At 39.8% G+C, this 23025-nt stretch overlaps 1 protein-coding gene across 3 annotated transcripts in view; it reads left to right on the top strand.

Moving 5' to 3' along the window:
• LOC135227041 (uncharacterized) overlaps nt 1-22756 on the top strand; it is a 147890-nt gene extending 125134 nt beyond the window's left edge. For all 3 annotated transcript variants that reach the window (XM_064266834.1, XM_064266832.1, XM_064266833.1), the window contains exons 14-17: nt 915-1018; nt 1586-1811; nt 10445-10554; nt 21802-22756. In XM_064266834.1, coding sequence (XP_064122904.1) covers nt 915-1018; nt 1586-1811; nt 10445-10554; nt 21802-21847 — 486 coding nt within the window. In that variant the 3' untranslated portion in view covers nt 21848-22756. The remainder of the gene's footprint in view (nt 1-914; nt 1019-1585; nt 1812-10444; nt 10555-21801) is intronic.
• Nucleotides 22757-23025: the final 269 nt, after the last annotated feature.

Genomic DNA, 23025 nt, shown 5'->3' with positions numbered 1-23025 from the left:
ATTATTTATTTATATTATTAAAAATTTTAAATAATATATAATATTAGTGTAAAATTTAAATAATGTACTTTTACTAAATGCAAGAAAGAAAAGGTAAAATTTGCAAACCAGATGCGTTCTTACCTTAATGTTTGTCTTTGCGCACCTTTATTATTGTACTACATGTTCCAGTATAATTTTGCCAAAACTGTGCAGATGCGCAGGTAGTAAATTTCAAGTCTTCAAAAGTTTGATTTGTGGCAAGGAACTGCAGAGTACCTGAAAGTCTCCGACATGGCGGTATGGCATCTTTCATATTGGTATCCTGTTTACAATATATGGTGTTACTAATCCCAATAACTCAGAGAAAGGTATGGTGTTACTAATTCCAATAACTTGGAGAAAGTTTCATTATCCATCCTTAAAAAATTTTTTATAATCTTCAGGTGGTGATATCACCAAGTTCCTATAATAGAGTCTCATGGTGTGCTTGACGAATAAGTAGCATTGCATGATACATGATGCTGGACAAGCATATTGGATCATCTACGGTCCGCTTTACAATGAAAATTATCTTTTTATGAATGTCCAGTTTTCAACCAAAAAGTATTTGAACAAATATTTTGAAAGAAATTCTGTCAAAATCCTCATAATTCTTAGTATACTCTATATCCAATTATTATATTTTTAAGAAGTTGCAATATAGGTATAACAACATAATAGTACATACACTGTAATATTATAAAACAGTAATGAACATAACAAAGAATCAAAGTACAAATATGAAAGGAAGAAAATTAGTCACACGATTAGCAGGACAAATTTCGTCAATAGTGGCAATAACAGGGTCACAGCAAAAGGATTAAGCTAGATATGTAACAGTGTACTTTTGTTTATACAGAATGTAGGATTAAAATTTTTTTATTGCTTTTCAGATGTATTCATGTGGATCTTTAGCTCCAAAGATGGGACGTGGTGCAGGTGGATGTAGTGATTGCAAATTTCGTCGTCCTCCACAACTTTGGGAAAGAGCAGATGGGTATGTTTTTGTTAGAATAATGTACATTGTGTATCGTAGCAGTATCTGCAATGTCTGTCAGTGCCAAATTGTTTTTACTTGGATGAGATAGGTCACTTCAAACCATGAAGGACCTTTACTTTACACTTATTCATTTCAAGAGATCTGTCTGCATAGTGCATCACTTCTAAAAAGGTTGCATAATAAAAAACCATCTTACAATAATATAGTAGCTGATGAGTAAGAACGTTAAGTATGAGGCGTTTTTAAGTTTAGGGGCTGATTTACTTGTACTGAATTTCTTGCCCTCCCAAAGGTGACTCTCTCACTGAAGGACATAAATCCACTGCTTTGGTGGACTTATTTCATTTTTGCTCATGTAAAGTTGACACCTCTAATGGTGGGTGGTTGCTTTTCATTTTTTACCTCTAGTTTGATCAGGATTTAACTTTTTGTTGCTTTTCCTTTTTTACCTCTAGTTTGATCAGGATTTCACTTTTTGCATATCTAAATTTTTTGCTTGACAATTTACTCAAAACCTCTTGGGTGAGAAAATTATGTAATAAACTAAAACAATTTTTCTTGCAGTTTTTTGTATCTAGCTAGTGAACTGGCTGGCATTCCTGATTCTTCATCAGAAGTTGTCAATTACTTGAGCCTCATGGCAGAAGCTGTTAAACACAAGCATTACACAGCTCATGTAACATTGCTTGAAACCTTGTGCAAGACGCTTCCTCAGTTAGCTAAAGGATTAAACAAGAGAGTTTTCAAGAGCCACCTTCATCTCTTTCTGGATTCCATTTTCTATGCATTGGTCAGTAATTTAGTTTTAATTTACCTATATTTGATTAATGTTTTAACTCCAGATGACCCATGCTTAAACTTTAGTAGGCACATAGATACGAGTAGATGAACCTCAGTCTACACATCAGGTACATGTTAGTGTTATAAATTGAGCTAAGATTCTTAAAACTAACAGGTCTTTTAACTGGAGAGCATTTTACTTTTGGATTTTTTGTTTCAACAATAAGGTTTGTTTTATAATAGGTTGTAGCTATTAAAAAAGAGAAGGCAACAGACATTGCCAAATTGATGCTTGAAACCATTTATTTCCATCTTGAACAAACTGGATGTTGAGGCCCCTCTTACTTGTACCTCTTTCACACCATCTTCAGCATCATTCCTCCTCTCAGTACTTCCAGATTGTAACACTCTTCATCAATTTGTCATCCTCCATTCTATCCACTTGCCTGATCCTTTTCAAAATACTAATCTATCCTGTCATCTCTGCTAAGCTTTTGACCTGACCACTTGTGTGACTACATCTCTTACCCTGGCAATTCCTATTATGTTGCATACACTGTTTAAACAGTTCACTTCAGTAGCTTCTACTTTGTCTTTGGCTTGCATTTAACCTAGTGTAGAATATACACATATTTACAGATTGCATCATAGACTATACTTGTGTATGTATGTATTAGCCTTTCCCACCATCAAATCATATGTACACTTTTACTGATAATTATTTAAAGACACTAGGTATGTTTGTGCTTGTCTTATGTTGCATTGGTATCCATCAGCAGATGGTGATTTGTCATCTTAGTTACAAGATTTTAGTAGAAGGAAATAGTGATAAACCTATGCATAAGGAGGATTTGGAAGTTACTACAGTATAGAAGTGCTGTAAGCAAATGAAGGTCAGAATAGTTGTGAGAATGGCAATGGCGATGCTGTGCTTGATGGTAGCAATATATATTTATGTAGGAAGTGAAATTGGAATGGATTAGTGGCATTAATTATTGTCAAAGTTGCACTACCTGTAACTCCTTTTTGTTCATATATGAAACAAACCTTCAGTCTTAACATTAGGATTTACTAGCGCCAAGCTGGAAACCGGTAGAATTAAAATTAATTAAACTTGTGAGATCCAGGGACTATTGGCATCTATACCAGGTCACGGGGCATGTATTACCCAGAATGCCTTTAAGATAGGACGTGTTTACTGTATCTGTTTTAAAGCCGGTTTTAATTTGCCCATTTTTATCCATTTCACTTTCATTTTTCTTGTTAATTTTCTTTCTCTGAGTGTGCTCAGTGTGGGTGTGATCTGTAAGAGTGTATGTGGTGAGATGGAGATTTTTGCTTCACCATTGGGATCTTCTTCCGTTTCGAAGAGAAGACAAAGGAAATGCCCTGGAATCAGTGGCTTTCCGTGTTCAAGATTCCTAACTTCGGTGTCGACGGATCCTCATCCAACCTGTAGTAGGTGCAGAGAAAATGTATGTACAATTACTAATCCTTGTTCTGTTTGTCGCGGTTGCTCGATGGAACAGTGGAGGAAGTTTTATGAGAAAGGCCAGTACAAAAGAGAGACGACGACGCCATCTTTGAATGACCAAGTGTTGCCGGCTTCTTTTGTATCAGCAATACACCAGACTGCTCCATATGTTTCGCCACCTGCTTTTGATTTGTCCCATACCCCTTCGGTTTCTCCTAGCGATTCATTATCAGAAACTCCAGGATGGGTTTTGGGTAATTTTATGCATAATATTTACGCTCCGTTGTTCCCAGCAGGGAGGGGGGGGAGCATCGCCATCTTTGTTCCAGGTGTCGGCTCCCGACGCGCACAGGATGGAAGGTACGTGGGCGGCGCTAGGCCTACCAGGTGTACCAATCTTGGAGGGTTTGCTGTCGCATTATATTGTGTCATGATTCCAGCAGAGTCCAGCAGTGCTGAATGTTCCTCATCCCCCTGGCTTGCACTTTATGAGAAATAATGCCGCGGCTACGCCAACAACTTCAATGTTTACGGCGATGCAGAACGTTGGAGGTAGTTTTGCTGCAAACGCAAGGATGCCAGCAGCAGCTGCACAGTCTCTCCCTACAAGATTGATGACGTCACAACCGGTGTCACACACTGACATGGCAGACGCGATGACGTTACAGCCTACTGCTTCTCGGTCTACTTCGCTGCCTCCGGAACCAAATACGCTTTCTGACTCGGTGGTACACACTGTAATGAAGAAATTACAGGATCTAGAGCAGAAAATTGCTAAGAAAGACAAAAAGAAAAGGCGTGATTCGTCTTCTTCGTCTTCTTCCTCTAGCTCGGCGTCATCGCTAAGTTCGATGACGTCACAGCATGTACCAGTCAAGCGCTGGAGGATACGGGATTTTGTGACTGATCCTCGGGCTAAGAGGAGAAGAGTGAATTCTTCTTCATCTTCGGGCCAGGACTGTCACATCCCAGTCAGCAAGAAAGTAGAGAAGTCAGTGGCTGGTAAGCTCAAAGCTAGCGGGCGAAGCCGTTTACAAGAGTTGAAGATTGTTGACACCAGTTGTTTGCTCGTTTATGGACCAATTGATGAAGAAAGAGGGCAGTTAACTCCAACCATGTGATTTCCTCTCTCCTATCAATCCTTCTGGTTGCAATTCTGTTGGATCTCCGCAATGGATGTTGCAATGTTGCAGGAAGTCCTTCATCCGAGGGCATAGATTGGGCACCGTAACCAGACTCCCCTGGGGCAGCGGTTACCTGGACAGGGAGAGGTAAGGTGGAAGCAGCATCAGGAGAGGGAAAAACAGAGCCTGTCCTACAGTTAAAATCTTTTAAAACATACTAGTAATGTAAAAATTAACTAATGGGTCTTCGTTGACAAAAGACTTCGTTTCCTTTGAATGATTCTCCTAAACTTATAGCAGCTCCCTCGACTAGTTGTCTAACACTTACATTGTTACTTTTAAAGATAATTTTAGCCTTGTTCCAGTTGGGTCTATGATCATTACTGAATGCATGTGTTACTATTGCGCTGTTTTGTTAATGAAGTTCATAAGCTCTCTTGTATTCGCCCAAACATATATCTAGTCCCTGTCCACTTTCGCCAAAATATTTACTATTACAATCCATACATGGTAGTTCGTATACTCCTTCCTCAGTTTTGTCTGGAGCTAGGCATACTAGTAAACCTAGAGAAGTCAAATCTGGTTCCCTGCCAGAAAGCTCTTTATCTAGGTATGGTTATAGATACAACAGTGTCAAGAGTTTTTCTTTTGGACCAGAGGCTGGGAAAGTTGCAGTTAGTGGCATGCAGGTTCCTATCACAACCAGGACAGCCAGCTCACCAATGGCAGGACCTTCTGGGGATTTTGTCATCTCGGGAGAAGCTGGTCCCTCATGGTCGTCTTCATTTTCAGTCTCTGCAATGGAGACTGAAAGACTTCTAGTCCCCGGCGGGAGATTCCCCTCTACAGAGAGTCCCTCTGTCCCAAGAGGTGAGGCAAGACCTTCTTTGGTGGTTGGATGATCAGAATCTCACGGTGGGATCCCTCTGTTTTCTCCCCCTCCAGACTTCCTTCTGTTTTCAAATGCCTACATCTTGGGTCGGGGTGCTCATCTGGGAGAACTCATTGCGTCAGGCGTTTGGTGTGTAAGACAAGCTGCTACACATCAACGTTTTGGAGCTGAAAGCAGCTTTTCTGGGTTGGGTCTGAGAGAGTTTTTGGAGAAGGTAGAGGGTCAATACGATGGTTCTGATGTCCGATAACACAACGGTGGTCACCTATGTGAACAAACAGGGAGGTCTGGTGTCTCGTCACCTCCATTCTTTGACAGTTGAGTTACACCAGTAAGTGATTGACGATTCGGTGGAGCTCTCTGCCAGATACATTCCAGGCAAGAGGAATGTGGTTGCCGACAGGCTGAGTCGTCAGAACCAAATCCTGGGCATGGAGTGGTCTCTGCATCAGGTCGTGGCAGATAGGCTATTTCAGGGTTGGGGGAGGCCTATGCTAGACCTCTTCTCAACTCACTTCAACAGGAAGCTGGAAGTTTACTATTCAGTGGTCCCGGATCCTCTTGCTCTGGCAGAGGACACCTTCCAACACCCTTGGGACAACCTCGAGGTGTACGCCTTTCCTCCATTTTGCCTGATCCATCAAGTTCTGAACAGGGCAATGAGTTCTCGGAATCTCAGGATGACTTTAGTGGCTCCTCTGTGGCCTCAAGTATAATGGTCCCTGGATGTTCTGTCCCTTCTGTCATAGATTCCAAGGGAGGTTCCCCTGTGGTGGCCCTTTACGGAGCAGTTTTGTATCTTACCTATGATGATTGTGTGGAAGAGAGAATGAGCGAGTTGGCTGGTCTCTTTCTTTTTCTGTGTTCCTTTCTTCTTCCTACAGGCGGATTGAGGAATAGACACGTCATATGCTGGACTGGTCTGATACAGGTGAGTAAGGTAGTCATACTGATAATTGTTTCGCTTCATGTTTTTGATAGAATCAAACCCTCTATTCAGTAGCAAATACTCCTCTCTCTCTAGCAAGGGGGAGTGAGGAGTGGTAACAGACCCCTGTGGCTAATATGGTTTGTTATATTGAACCACCACCTTTAGAACTTGTCCTTCTAGAAAAGGTGGTCGGTTGGGTTAACTCCCAGCCAATTTAGGATACTTGCACCTCCCACCTATTGTTAAGACAAGGTTTATTCCACATATGAACAAATGACAAATTTTTAATCAATTTGTATTTTTCATAGCTAACAAACCTGAGTTCATAAAGTTTTACTGCCCAAATCTAGCCATCCCACTCTTTTATTATAACTCCTGGGTTGGGGAAAAGACTGAAGCGTCACGAGGTTCAGCTATCACCTCGTACGCGCAGAGTTGAGTTGCCAGATCTCACAGATTACTTGCTTTACAATCTTTTGACTATGTTAACCAGTTACCACCTGGTGCGTGGAAGTTATCCTACTGTTAAGACCTCAGGTTTATTAGCTATGAAAAATACAAATTGATTAAAAATTTGCAATTTTTTCATGGATCTTTTAAAGTTATGCTTTACTTTACTGTCACTGTATCCAATAGTATTGTATGTATTCTCATATCATTATTGTATTATAAAACACAAAGTGATCAATGTTTTGGTTTGGAAAAATCAGCAGAGGGCAATTATGAGGCAAGTTTATTTCACTGTATTTAACTCAATTTAGGGGGAGTTTCTTGCTTCTAGTTAGTGTAAGTGAATCTATAAATGTCTTAGTATTATGGAGGAGTGGTAATGGTAGTTACCTTTGATGTCTTCGACAGTGGCTTGAGAGAGAGAGAGAGAGAGAGAGAGAGAGAGAGAGAGAGAGAGAGAGACATGAGAGATAGATGAGGAAGAGAGAGAGAGACGAGAGAGCGAGAGAGATGAGAGAGGAGAGAAGAGAGAGAGAGAGAGAGAGAGAGAGCATAATTGGTGGATGGATAATAAGGAGTGGTTTGATGGTGGGTGGAAGCGTATGGGTATTGTCTGTTGTAGCGGTAGCTGAGTAAGTCAGTGGCGAGAGTTGTATTGTTGTTGTGCATATGTCTGTCTGCTGGTTGTTGAGCTGAAGAGGTTTGTTGTACTTGGTTTTGCATTTTGATGATTTCATGAGTTGTCTGTTGGAGACAGCATTGGTGGTGTGGTTTGTTGTCCTGGGTTTGAGTTGTCGTATGATTTCTTGTGTTTTTTTCAAGCTGTTGGGATTTGTTTGCATAGTGATTGGGGTGTTGTTTTTTTAGTTATTGTATGCTTTTGGTGCTTGTCTGTCTGGGTAGTGAAATTTAGCAGTTGTTGTGTCTCAAAGACTAAGCCTATTATATCCAGCGGATGGCACAGCGCCTAGCCTTGAGTATCTAGAATCTGTTGTAGCGATCGCTGAGTAAGTCAGTGGTGAGAGTCCGTTACGCTGAGTAAGTCAGTGGTGAGAGTCCGTTACAAGAGTTGTAAGGAGTCAGTAAGCAGGAAAAGATGGTCAGTCAGAAGTAGCCAGTGTGATTTGGTGTTTTCTTGACTGATATTCATGTTGTATTGTTGTTGTGTGTCTGTCTGATGGTTGTTGAGCTGGAGAGGTTTGTTGTACTACAGTAATACTTTGGGTTACGAACCGATTAGTATACGAATTTTTTAACTTACGAAGTGACGCCCTCATTCTGGAATACGAATTTCGCTTGGAATACGAATGCGCGAATTTCCATCATGGGAGGCCGCCTGATTTGTTTACCATCGGCATGAGGCGTGGGAATCTTATGCGAACGCATTTTTTTCGGCCAAAACTTAAACGGCTGCTTTGTTACATCGGATGAGCGTGGGATCTGTCAGGAATTGCTTTTTTTCTTTTTTGGCCAAAACTTAACGAGGGTCACGTGACTTCCTCCTACGCATCCCTTGACCCTTTTTAAACCATAACTCTTTCAATATCTCGCTGGCGGTAAGATTGCAACGCATCTGTCCGTGATACGCTCTCAAATTTGCTTAGTGATTTGCGCACGTGTTGTGTTTCCGTGATAGTGCTATACAATTACTATTACCCAAATACTAAAGACAATGGCTCCCAAGATGACGAAGGCAAGCAGCAAGAAGGAAAGCATAAGAAAGAAGGAGATGATTACAGTCGAAATGAAGAAGGAAATTATCCAAATGCATGATAAAGGCGAGTGCGTGAAAGACATTGCAGCATTCTTCAAGCGGTCGCAATCAACGATCTGCACTATTTTGAAGAAAAATGAAGAAATTAAAGCCAGTAAAGCATCAAAAGGTGTCACAGTATTGACGAAACAACGGCCTTATATTCTCGACGATGTAGAAAATGTGCTCATAGAAAAATATTTTTCAAAATTGTGAAAGACAACATAGTGTTGCGTAAGCGTAAAATTAGTGATCGTAGTGAACGGTGCTCTCTAGAGAAAGAACCAGAAAGTCTTCCAGAAGTGTTCACGGAGGGAGATTTCCCCCCCACAAGCCCTAACCCTCTCCTCCTCACCCTTCCCCTCCTCCCATCTCCGTCAAGCCAGCAGCCACACTCGCCAAAGGTAAGTTCAGGTTTTACTGTGTATGCATATTAAATCTAGTGTTTATATTTAATTTCATTCTTCAATTTTATAATTTTATGTAATTCCTACACGATTTTCAAACCTTAGTGAACAAAAATAAATGGAAAAATATGAATTGAAATAGTTATTCATGGTCGGATGGAACGCATTATTTGCTTTTCTAAACATTCTTATGGGAAAATCAATTTGGGTTACGAATTTTTTAGGTTACGAAGCAGGTTCTGGAACGGATTAAATTCGTAACCCAAGGTATTACTGTACTTGGTTTTGCATTTTGATGATTTTGTGAGTTGTCTGTTGGAGACCGCATTGGTGGTGTGGTTTGTTGTCCTGGGTTTGAGTTGTGTATGATTTCTTGTGTTGTTTTCGAGTTGTTGGTATATGTTTGAGTAGTGATTGGGGTGTTGATTTTTTAGTTGTTGTATGCTTTTGGTGCTTGTCTGTCTTGGGTAGTGAAATTCAGCAGTGGTTGTGTCTCAAAGACTAAGGCTATATCCAGCGGATGGCACAGTGCCTAGCCCTGAGTACATGAATGTGAGAGTTTTGTTTGTGTTTCGGTAAGCCAATTGTCCTGCGTGTATTTAGTAACATGAAGAGGAAAGTGTGGCAGAGGGAAAGTTCGATAGTCGGTACAACCAAAGTAACTGTGGGGAAATTTGCTTGCTTGTGATCCTGCCACAGTATATGGGACAAGGTTATTTTTTGTTATACAAAGTATTTTTAAGTTGAAATATAACTTAAATGTGTCCTGTTGTGAATTAAATTTATTTTTTTCATTAATAGATGGCATTGTGGCATGCTTTTTGTGTAAAAAATTAACAGGTTCCGTTCGCTATTTTCACCCAATTTCATCATAATATGAGCTTTATATATTTATATTTTATTGGGTTGAAATCAAAAGTAAAATGTGTTCCAGTTACAGTATATTACGTATATTTTGTTTTATCACTTATTTTATAGTTTATATAACATTAAAGTACCCACAGTATTGATGTCTTTTAAGTTTTTTTCCAAGTTCATATTATACCTAAATTTAATAGGACTGTTTATGAAATTTTAGTATGATATACGTACATGAAAAGTAAATTATAGGAAGAAGGTACTCTTTATATGGTTTTTTATTATAGTTTAACTTCTTAGTACTCAAGAATATTTACAATTCTTTACAAACCGTTGATGATACATTTTAGATCAATATTGCACATTCAAGTTGTTACTTGATTCTGTACCTTAGACAAAACTTGTGCATAGTATTTTTTACATAGAAATCTATTGGTGTTATCTACAGGTAATATGAAAGTTTTGCATATTGTTATCTTATTATTCAAATTGATGGTAATATACCAGTTTCAGTATCTGTTGCATAAATCAAACAAAATTAAAATTAAAATTAAAATCAACAATGGATAGCATAAAAGTACAAGACTTGCATGTATATAAATGTATACATTTTCATTACCATCCATCATTGCATTTACATGCTACTTGATCCAAAGTCCAGGTCTGCTTTTGTTGGTTTGATTCTGGTATTTTGTATTCAGCATTAATATTGAAGGTTTGGCCAGTTTTGAAATAATTTTGATTTATATTCCAGGAATGTGAGAATGCTTTAACATCTTCAGCTGCAAGCCAGTGTTTAACCCAACTAGCACAATTTCTGGGCCCAAATATTCTTCGTGGACGTGTGGAAGAATATAATCCAAGGTAATGAGCTTATCCAATACATTTTTAGGGTCAAAGATTGCAGTTATATTAGAAATAATTGTTTTTGTCATAGATTTACCAGGCTTCTCGTTATGGAGAGTATGATATGGAAATGCAGACAATATGGTGGAAAATATTGCATATTGGTTAGCCACCTTTTAAGCTGTTACTCCAACTTGGTTTCAAATTCTCATTACCATATATCAGGCATTTTCTTAACATGTGAGACAAGGTAAATTTAAATCTTGTTTAATAAACTTTTTTTTTTTTCTTACCTGAATCTTCAGGTTTTTCTTGTTCAATTGAGACAAGGCTAAGGAATTGGCAGATCATTTAGTAACATTTTCTTCTTCAAAGATTGAAGTGAATTTGTGACTTCTTTTGGCTTTGAAACCAACAACTAGTAAATCAGAAAACAAAGATAAATTGTTCTTATCTGTGTATAGACAACCCATTTAACTCCAGTGAATTATACGTAAAGCCACATTTAAAATCTGCTGAAGATGAAACATCAGCCTTCCAATTAGATTTTAAGGAGTTGCCTATGAGGAGAGTCTCTTGTGATGGTCAAGTCAGTTTCAGACAAGCTTTAATCCATCAGTGTGTTTTTGAAAGCCAAAGGTAGTAGCACCAAATCTTCTGCCTTGTTTTTCCTCCATTTGTGAAGTAGAAGAATGGCCAAGTACGTACTACTAAACCATGGAACCACCTAAATCATCTGTATGACACCCTCTGTCTATTCTCAAAGTGCCAGTTTGGTAGACTACCAGTAGGAAATCTATTCATTAAGTCAAGTCTTGTGGTCTTTAGCTGAAATGGACCATTTCATTCAAATATTTTCATTCTTTCAAAATTTTGTCCTGTCAAGACTGATCTTCAGGCACAGTAACTCAGTATTGAGGTAAAGGCAGCATATTTACAATTTGAATTTGAATATTTAGCACAAGATACACTTGATTTCCTCAAGTGCATAAGGATTATAATGATCTCATCAGAGAAACAATTTGTTCTATAATGTCATCCTTAGGAGAGGGGACTAATTATGTAATTCTTCAAAGATTGTTTTTCCAGGTCAAGGAGCTGGCTTAATTTTTTACAAGTTATACCTTACAAAACTGTTTGATTTGGTTTCTGTAAAAGATATTTCAGCTTAGTTTTTGAAAAGGACACAGAAGACTTGATTGTAGCACTTCTAAGCCTAAATTTAAGACTTCCCAGCAAGAGGGATAATTTCCTTCTCTAGTTTTCAGACCCACATTGGAATTTTGATTGTCCTGTTGTGCCTTTTTCTAGAAGAGAAGACCCTTTCATCATATAAGTACTTCTATCCCTAGTAGAAAAGAACAATAAATAAAAAGTTTAGCACTAAGGCCTCAGATCCAATTTGGTGCTAAATTAGCAAATATTTGGTTTTTCTGGAATGAATTAGGCACAGATTTGTGGGTTAAGAAGGTGTTGAAGGAATGTTAGGCAATTCATTTTAGAAAAGGTTCACCTCTGCCCTTAGTCCCAGTTTTTTTTTTTTCTTCTCTTTTTAAGCTTACCTGCACAGGATAAATTCATAGCAAGGGGAGTTCAGGCATTACTAGAAAAAAAGGCCATTGAACCTGTGTCAGAAGTAACTTCTGGGTTTTACAGTTGCCCCTTTCTGATGTCAGATACAGTTGGAGGCCAGTACTGCATATCTAAAGAGCTGAAAAAATTTATGAAGCTCATGCCCAAGTCATCCAAGACAGTTCTTGAGGCCGTCCAAGATAATTGAATGATTTTAATAGATCTAGGATGGCTACTTCCACATTCCTATCAATGCGGAATCCAAGAAGTGTCTACAATTTGTATGTGATGAAGAAGATAGTTTTGAGTTCTGTGTTTCACACAGAGTACCCTTCTCAGTTACTCATTAGTGTTTTTGCCCCAGTTTAGGGATGGCTGCACTTTGTAAATATTTGAGTTATCTTGTATTTGGCTCATTCTAGCAAATTCTTTAGAAGGGATTTTACGCGCAAAAGAAGTTGACAGAAAGGTTAGGCATATTAGTCAACCTTTAAAGTTCAAGTTGATTGTGACTTAGTCAACTTATTATCTAAGGATGGAGATAATTTCTGTTCATTTTCAGACTTCACCAACTCCGAAACATGTTGACAATCACCTTTCAACTGTGACAGAATTTTTATACTAACCGAGCAGAACTGATTTTGTAGGTGAAGTGGAAGAAGTGTTCATCTAGTCAACTCAACTGTATCATTGATTGCTCTTTTCCAATGCTGCCAACAGCATTTTAAACTATAAAATTGTGAAAACTCATCTAGCTCTCACAATAAAGTTCAAGAGTTGCTTAAACCTCTTTAACTGGGATCTCTCTTTCATTCTTAAGTCTTACCCTATACCATTCCACCATATCAAAGTCTTTCTACTGATGATTGCATCTGAAAGATGGAGCAAAGATCACACATGGTAGAAGCTGGATTGTCAGTGGGATTGTCGTATTCTTTTTTGTAGCAAAGCTACAAATTAACAGTAGCCAGGACCATTATAAGGCACCTTTTTGCTACTCCTTTGTTTATCTTTAGTCATTGATTATAAAAAGGACCCTTTACTTTGTCAAGTAAGGACTATCAGATTTGACTTGGTTGAGGATCACATACCAGTGGTAACATCTCCACACCCTTCCTTTCCATGGGACAGAGGAAAAAAATGTCATGAAGACCGTGTTTTCTTGTTGATCTTGATGGTGAAATCATACAGGACTGCCTGCCTATTGTTTCCCATAAGTGGATAGACTTGGCAGTTAGCCTTGTTTTTCTCCAGGATGAGAGGATGGGATCTAACCTTTTCATTATATCTTGTCCTCATCTCCCATTCATGGCCTTACTGTATTAAGACTTCAGAGATTATATGCTGCTTCATATTACACTGAAAGGAAGTGTACTACTTCCATTCCTATTCTAACTGCTACAAGTACCTTGCTTTACATTTCCATGGGCTTTTGTCCGTACTTGTATTAGCAGTTTGTAAGCGACCCGAGACTTTGCTTCTGATGTATTATATCAATCCCCAAGTGCTTTGCATCCCACAGGCATGCACAAACTTTCAGGCATTTAGCATCTCAACTTCCCACCTAAATAGTGATTCAGGAACATTTATGATTATGTTTTCAAGAGACAAAATCATATTTTGTTCATGAAACTTACCTGTCAGATATATATATAGCTGCATTTTCTGAAGTCCGACAGAATTTAAAAAACTTCCGACACACGCAGTGGTCGGCCAGGTGGTTAGTAACCATTCCCGCCGCTGGGAGGCGGGTATCAGGAACCATTCCCATTTTCTATTCATAATTTTTCTGTCGCCGGTGCTGAAAACACCTGTTTTCAGTACCTCCGGCTCAGGATTTTGGAAACTTCATTGCCGCTAAGTATCCTAATTGTCTTTTAATTTATTTACTTGGATTTGTGGCTAGGCATACGCTATCTTAAATTGATTTGAATTTGATTCATTTTTGCATAAGATATCTGAATCTAGTTAGGCTAGTTTCAGAGGGTTGTCTGCAAAGATAGGGTGTGGCTACCGAAAGCTTCGGTAGATCCGCACTTGGTATGCACGAGGGCTATGGGTCTTGCTTCTTTCTTGAGATTTGTCATGTAAGGAGTGTGAGACTTTGTCTAATTCCGTAAGGAAGACGTATGATTCGTATGTACGCAATTAATCAGTAAACATGTCTAATTCCGTAAGGAAAAAGTATGATTCGTATGTACGCAATTAATCAGTAAACATGTCTAATTCCGTAAAGGAAAAAGTATGATTCGTATGTACGCAATTAATCAGTAAACAAAAGTCAGGGTAGTGAACCTGCTAACCTTCCTGTAGACTTTATTTTGCCTAACCCTATAGTATGGCCTACGGGTTATGAATATGTCTGCGAGAGGTGATCGCTCTCCTTCATTGTTGTGAAGAGTGCTACTTCTGTTATTGTTACTCCTAACCCTGTAATGTTGCCTTCGGGCCCTAAAACAGTGTCTGTAGAGGTTATTGCCCTTTCTCTTATACTCTTTCGATTCGTAACTTAGAATCGAAAGTGCTTGCTTTAGAGAGCAATAGTGAAGTGGCTAAGTGCAGTGACAGTGCCCCTTGTGTAGTGGAGGGTGCGTCAGATCGGCCTTATTTCGCCTCTAGGCCGGGACCTCTGCTTGACTCCCAGGACCCGGGGAGAGAGCATGTCGAAAGCCGAAGGAGGGTTACGAGGAACCCCAACCGATCTGGCGTGCCTTCGGCAGTTTCTGATGAAAATCCCCAGACTGCCAAAGTGCGTGCACGTGCACGAATCCTGAAGGATTGCTTCTCGTCGGAAAAATAAAATGCTCGACTTCCTGGATTAAGTTTTGTCAATTCAGTGACTTTCCCCCCATTGACAATATACTATCGTTTTGTCAAGTAAGTGGGTATCCCCTCATTGACAAAATATCTCTTTGTCCCGTAAATGGGTTAGTTCTCATTGACAAACATCTCATTAACTTGATATTGCGTAAGCGAATAAGCTCTTATTGACAAGATTCGGAAGAGTTCTCATTCGTCATTCGCAGACTCGTACAAGAAATAGACTTGTAGACTACGTCAATGAACGCTTATGTCCAATAACATAAGAAGCTTGAGCTGTCTGCTTCGATTCTCTAAGTTTTGTTCATGAAACTTGCCTGTCAGATATGTATGTAGCTGTATTTCCGAATTCAGCTATATATATGTCTGCCAGGTAAGTATGAACAAACTTTGTGATATAATATCATATTTTGCCTTGCGTTATTTACTACTGGTTGGTTCAAGTCATATACGCTTGCTGTAGTTACCTCTTCGGATGGCAACCGAGAGGTCTATTGTCTATTATTTTAGGACATTTAATCGTTACTCCCTGCAGCCTTCCAGGAGTTTCCGATTTATCTTTTACCGTTGTATGGTAGTGTTCTGACGACACAAACGCATCTATATATTTAGCGTTTTCTGTTTCGCTTAAATATACCAGCTTGAGAGTCTCTTTCTGCTCAAAAATAACGGACCTATTTCTTCGTAGAATAGGGTAGCTGGCAACCCAGACATAAAGTTAAGAGACGACGTTCGTAAGCTGCTGGCTGCTGCTGTGTCTGTCCTCCTGACTCCTCCAGTCCAACCGAGCCAGTAACAGATCGTGCGCTGTCATGCGCGGTAGGTTACGTCTCTCTCTCCTGCGGGATTGACTGACTAACCGTATCTCTGTGCTGGCGGTTACGTCTCTCCTGCGGGATTGACTGACTAACTGTATCTCTGTCCTACAATCACGGACTTTAGCCTAAGATTGAGGGGATTTCTTACGTGAATGAATAAACGTTGCATTCGTTTTGCCTTACTATGTTCAACAGAGTTATCTCTTAATCCTTTCGGTGCTCGTTACCGCACAGTATAGAACTACGAGTCTACCGCAACATTGCACTTTTATATGCTCTCTTGCTTAGGCAAAGCGCAGCCTTATTAGGGAAGTAAGCATACTCGGGGAGGGAATGGATGAGCTTGCTGGGGACCATTTCCTTCCTGAAGAAGTTTGTTTCCCCGAATAGACTGCAATTCAGACCTCCACAGTTTTTTCCTACCGGGAAACTGAAATATTATTCAAGATCTAGGGATGATTCTGAACATCTCTCGGTGCGTCTATCACCTGAGGTGATAGAAAGAAGGTGCCGGACATCTGGATAGGGTTTCAGATGTCCGGGATCTTAATCTGAAAGAAGTAAAAGCATTTCGGTCGTCCCTCCAGTCCTAGAAACGAGTTTTTGGAACCAGTGGTCCAGATCAACTCTGATATTCCACAGCTCCCTCATATCTTAAGAAGTATCTTCTCTTGGTCCCTGTTCGAGTTTACGAGAAAGAGCCTATTATAACAACAGGCGTAGAATGTAACGATCCTCTAGAGGTTCGTTACAGGATTGCAAAAGTCCGTACGAATCGTCTCGATAGACGGCAGCAACTATTGACTTCCGAGTGGAATCTTTCTTTAGAAGTAAGTTGAGAGTTGTGGAGACTTTAGGGACGCCCTTTCATTCTTCTCTTCGATATGTTGAGGACGAAGAGGCTTCTTCTTCTCTGCTCCCTTATTCTCGATCCGGGATCGGTACCATTAAACGCCATCCTATGATATTGAACGGGGATGGATGTTTAGTCTCTTTTCCCCTTTTTCAATCGCTTAGGAAATGTAGTAAGAGGATTTATGACGTCACAGGGAGCGACAATGACGCTGATCGCCCCATGTTGGCCTTCAGGATCCTGGATTCACAGAGGTCACATCCTTCCTAGTTCACTTTCCAAGGACCTTTTCCGAAAGAGTCGGTCTACTCTAACTCGAAAGGTACCTATAACCTCTCCGCTCTGAGTCTGACTACGTTCAGACTATCGAGATGTTGACAGGAATAAGATTACCGTCTTCCATTTCCGTCTGAAGAATGGGATAAGCTGGCAGTCACAACTATTAAAGAATACGCAAATATGTTGTTGACGGCCTTTGGGCTCAGAGATTTGCGTCTGTCAAACAACAAAGCCCTTCACGATCTTTGAGTTCTGTGGAATCTCGAAACTCGCTCACCATCTACTTTTTGTCTCACCTGTTTTCTCGGAGTCAGACACTCGTGCGAGATCAGGCAACATATAGTAGCCCTGAGTTTCTTGTTGACGAAGTCGGTTGCGTTTATACACCCCCGATGATCGTGTAACATGAAACCAGGTTGGACTGTCAGGCATTCTTCCTTCGGGACTGAATCGCCTTTTTTGCTCCTTGCTCCTGGCACCAGAAGCTTGAGTCAGGAGTTGATTCGCTGACGACGTTGGGTTGCGTTGATACACCCCCCAAGGTTTGCTTAGATTGATTCGCCCAGGCAGTCCAGACACTCATCCTTCAGCGAAGAATAGTGCCTTATGGTCTTCAGGGTACAGCCTTGCTGTCCTTGATTCGTCTGACTGGTCAACTGGTCGGTCACCTGACTTTAGTACAGACGGACTGACTGTGCATGTCCAGATCGAAGCTTTCAATATGGAACTTAGACGTAGTCTGAAGTTCTTGATGTCAAAGCATTCGAACCTCTCCTACCTGTTAACTTCTTGCATGTGATCAGAAGGCCTTCTCTAACCACCCTAGATACGACAAAGAGGGTTAGTGAGATTTTAAGCCATCGTCACAAGTTTTGGCTTTAGAGAACACAAGGCGGTGTGCTCTCTAAGCCTTCCGTTGTGGCCTAAGAATGGAAACCCGTTTTGTCCTTGGGCCAGGAGCTTGGAAGCAAGGATGACACAAGTTAGTGGGCAGGAGCCAGAGAGAGTCCTGTGCCCTGTCGGGTCTCTCAAGTTTTATCTACATAAAACTCAAGAAAGTCGAAGTCATTCGGGCAATCTGCAGTGTTCCGAAAAAGACCAGACTTGCCCATATCGAAGAACACCCTGGCTTTAGTGTAAGGAGTTCTTTCAAAAATGCTCCTTCATTGTGTTTGCACAAAGATTTGAAATCTTTTTATCTGAATGCTCACGAGGTGAGGGCGCGGCCTCGGAAGCATTTCAACAGAGCATGGCACTCAGCAACATCCTGAGTACCATGTTTTAGCGAAGCAACTCTGTGTTCACTTCACACTCCCTGCGAGATGTGAAGATGGCATATGAGATCTGCTGCTCGCTAGGGCCATACGTGTCTGCAGACACAATCTTGGGGGCAAGAAGTACCACTCATCCTATCCTGTAGAAAATGGTTAGGAAGAGCTCTTAATTTAGTTGTTGGGTCGCCGACAACGGCGACTTCTTAACTCTTAAGCCTTAGTTAACACACCTTAACTTTGGCTAGGTTGGTCAGGTGGTGATATATATATTTATATATATATTTATTTTACTTCTTAGCCCTCATGGTATGGTCAATATGGTCTAGTCACATTGTGGTCACGCCCCCATTGACAGATCATCTGGAGTGCACCAGCTTTATAGGTCTCTACCTCGCTGGCAACTCTAGTAAAGCAGAAGCAGACTTGGGTGACAGTAATCACGAAGTCAGCTATGCTAACAGGTGGAACCAAGATGTAAATCATCTGCATGCATTTGTTTCCCAAAATCCTTCTATTCTGTCCCTTCCCACCTCCAACGGTGGGATTCAGCTATATATATATCTGACAGGTAAGTTTCATGAACAAAATGATATTGTTATGATACAATAAAGTTTGTTCATACTTACCTGGCAGATATATATAATCAAGTACCCACCCACCTCCCCTCAGGGGACAGTGGAAATAAAAATTATGAATAGAAAATGGGAATGGTTCCTGATACCCGCCTCCCAGCGGCGGGAATGGGTACTAACCACCTGGCCGACCACTGCGTGTCGGAAGTTTTTTAAATTCTGTCGGACTTCAGAAAATGCAGCTATATATAGCTGCATTTTCTGAAGTCCGACAGAATTTCAAAAAACTTCCGACACGCATTGGTCGTCAGGTGGTTAGTTATTACCCATTCCCGCCGCTGGGAGGCGGGTATCAGGAACCATTCCCATTTTCTATTCATAATTTTTTATTTTCCCACTGTCCCCCTGAGGGGAGGTGGGTGGGTACTTGATTATTATATATCTGCCAAGGTAAGTATGAACAAACTTTATTGTATCATAACAATATCATTTTGTTCATGAAACTTACCTGTCAAGATATATATATAGCTGAATCCCACCGTTGGAGGTGGGAAGGGACCAGCAATTAGAATGGATTTTTGGGGAAACAAATGCATGCAGTATGATTTACATCTTGGTTCCACCTGTTAGCATTAACTGACTTCGTGATTACTGTCACCCAAGTCTGCTTCTGCTTTACTAGAGTTGCCAGCGAGGTAGAGACCTATAAAGCTGGTGCACTCAGATGATCTGTCAATGGGGGGCGTGACCACAATGTGACTAGACATATTGACCATACCATGAGGGCTAAGAAGTAAAATAATATATATATATATATATATATCACCACCTGACCAACCTAGCCAGGTAAGTATATCTGCCAGGTAAGTATGAACGAACTTTATTGTATCATAACAATATCATTTTTGTTCGTACACGGAACAAACCTTCGGTCTTAACAATAGGATAATCTTCTAGCACCAGCTGGAAACTGGTTAAAAACAATCAAAGATTGTAAAGCAAGGAATCTGTGGCATCTGGAAACCCATACATATACGAGGTGGAAGCTGGTCACCGACCAAGCTTGGGACCTCGTGACACATCAGCCTTTCTTGACCGCCTTGGAGTAGCAGCATTACGCTCTCCTTCCCAAGCCAGTTGCTTTGTTTGCCCATTATTTCTTTGCGTTTTAGAGTGTGTGTGTGTGTGTGTGTGTGTGTGTGTGTGTGTGTGTGTGTGTGTGTGTGTGTGTGTGTGTGTGTGTGTGTCCCCTTTGATCATGGATTCCTCCAAGAGTTTCGAATCCCTTGGTAAATGATGACAGGTTTGCCTCATTCTCAATTCCCTCACTGAATGACTTGGTGGAGTGACCCACAGGAACTATGGCTTTGTCCCATCAGGGTTCTGTACTGCTATCTGAAAAGGTCTTGTCACCTTTGACTTAGGCCACATCAGAAAGGAAGTTTCCTTGAACAATTTCCATCTGGCTATGTGAGGTGATTACTCAGGCATATTCCTCGCTCCCTAGTTCTGTTACAGAGTCAGTACACCCTAGGGTGCATGACATCAGAGGCTTAAGTTCTTCTCTGGCTTTTAAGAAGAACATGTCGTTTCATAGAATTTTGAATGCTGGTTCTTGGCTGTGTCAAACCACATTCACTCCCTTTTATTTGAAGGATATTGCCCACAGGTCCTTGGACACATTTTCTTTGGGCCCTGTGGTGGCTGCCCAACAAGTTGTGTAGCTCATCTAGCCTCTGACAGGGCAATTGGTATCTTACATAAGATGTTTGTGTGGGAGAGAGAATGAGTGAGTTGGCTGTGCTCTTTCTTTCTCTTTGTTCCTTTCTTCTTTGGGAAGTGAGTCTGGTACTCATACTGATGATGGTTTTTTTTTTTTTTTATACAACAAGTGTACTTGGTAGCATTTTTGTTTTTCTATACAACAAGTCTACTTGGTAGCATATGCTCCTCCCTCTAGCAAGGGACTGGGGAGTGGTAACAAATCCCTGTGGCTTGAAAGGTTTGTTACTGGAACAGACAAAGCTCTTCTTAACTCAATGTGTGCAATGAATCTGGCCATACCACATTGTACTGAACCCAGCAGGCCGAGTTAGGTATTCGTTTACTTATTCTCTCACAGGCTTTGACCCCTCCTTTAGAAATCGTTCTTCTAAGAAGGATGGTCGGTTGGGTTTAACCCCCCAGCCAGTTCAGGTTACTTTTACCTCCCTCCAAGTATAAGTCTATCGTATTGTTAAGACTGGTGCTGCCAAGGAGGCAATTTTGAAAAAAAAATCTTAAGACAAAACTTATTCAACCTCACTATGTTCATGAATATGTTAGCATTAATTATGTAAGTTTAAATACTTAACCACAACTAAAATGTTGGCTGGAATTTTTTTGGCCAGTTTTAATTACAAAAAAGTTTATCAGACTATAAATTGTGAGTGATGACCGAATTGATATCATATGAGAAACTGCATTCATTGTGAAGAGGATTGTTATAATTATTTCTGCATTAGGAAACATGAAATAAATTTTTGCATGAGCAATATGTGTAAGCAGGTACATAATGAAGGTACTTTCATCTTATACCAGAATTTTTGGGTGTATTTTCCCATTCAAGCTCATTATTTACCTATTGTGTAATGGACCATTGTTTCTAAAATATTAGAATATCCTGTTTTTGTTTCTTACTTTATACAGTATCTGCTTAGATTTTAGGTTGACTGAAAGGTTCAGGTCATCTGCTGTCATGCTGACAGAGATGATGTCCGTGGTTTTGTACCTGTGGGTGTTTGAAATTTCTAATTTTTCATTGAGTGGGTGCACTTCTTGTAAAGCAATTGAACACATGTGCTTAACTGCTTTCCCACCACTTCCTGTGCTTGAGCCACCAAGTTGGTGTCCACGAAATTGTTTTTAAGACTTATTTTATACTAGTCATACATATTCTCTTCCCCACTACCCTCACCCCTTAAATAGCCAATATATTCCATAAGGCCTTTCCCCCTGGAGTCAAGAAATATCCATTTGTCCAGCTGTTCAATCCCCTACTCTTTGTAAATTAATATTTGTTTTCTTTCTCATTACAGTTTCCTGAAAGCTTTTGATGCCAACAACTGCATTGCACCTCTGTGATAGCTGATCTTCATGCAGATGCACTTACGTTGCAGCCTTCATATCATCATTTCTTCATTATTTTGCATTACAACATGGCATACTTGTCAGTGTAAATAGTGGATCAAAATCCAAATAATTAGCACATGCAATATAAATAAAAGTATTTTATGTACTATTTAAATCAGTCTGCCATTGTAAAGCACTGACAGTATTGTATTAAATGCTGTAGTTCATCAGTGTCATTTAATTACATCAGCACTTGTATTTTTGTATTCATGTATCAGTACTATACCACTATTGCCATTAACTAACATTGTCATTATGTTAATTACTTTAAAACTGTATTAGAAAAGTAAATGTGATGGTTATTGATCTCATGGTTTGCTTAAATTTAACACAATTCACATTGTAAATATCAGATCTAATACTGAACAGAATTTTTGTGCTTCCATTGAATGGGTAAATTCATTCCATCATCATCAGGTAAATATTACATCATTTAATATATTTTCTCTTATACAGAACAAGCAATTGGTGTGACTGTCAATACTGATTAAAATTAACTACATGTCAGATGTTTTTGCATCCAAGTAAGATAGCTATTCTCTAAAAAAGGTCCTGTAAGTTCTGCTAGGAAAAAAAAAAGGCCATGGAAATTAAATTTCAACTGTTACCTGTTCTGGCAAACTAATAAAGCTATCCCCCACATGTTTATGAATAATAAGTTCCAAGCCCTGTATTAAGCTCTGCATATGTTTGAAATTACTTACAACAGCAAACCCTTGCCATATGATTTTTTAACATATACATGTACCTATGATACCATTTACTCTGAAAGCTAAGCATACTGAAATATGAAATAACTGGATAGAATAGTTATAACAATACAGGACTTGTAACTAAATGTAATAAAAATATGTAATTTAGCGTATGTGTTCTCTCTCTCTCTCTCTCTTTTGGGTATAATGTCATTGTGAATTATTTAAATTATAGAATTAATTAACCCTTTAACGCCGATTGGACGTATTAAACGTCTATATAAATTGTCTGTTGGGTACCGATCGGACATTTGGTACGTCGATATAAAAAAGTTTTTTTTAAAAATCGCAGAAAAATAGTTATAGGCCTACTATGCAAAAACTTTTTAATCACGCGCCTTGGGGGATGCTGGGAGCGCACGGATCAAGGCGTTGTTT

Source organism: Macrobrachium nipponense, chromosome 15 (genome assembly GCF_015104395.2).
Source record: "Macrobrachium nipponense isolate FS-2020 chromosome 15, ASM1510439v2, whole genome shotgun sequence".
NCBI classification, from domain to species: domain Eukaryota; kingdom Metazoa; phylum Arthropoda; class Malacostraca; order Decapoda; family Palaemonidae; genus Macrobrachium; species Macrobrachium nipponense.
This window is presented reverse-complemented; position numbering and strand designations above follow the sequence as displayed.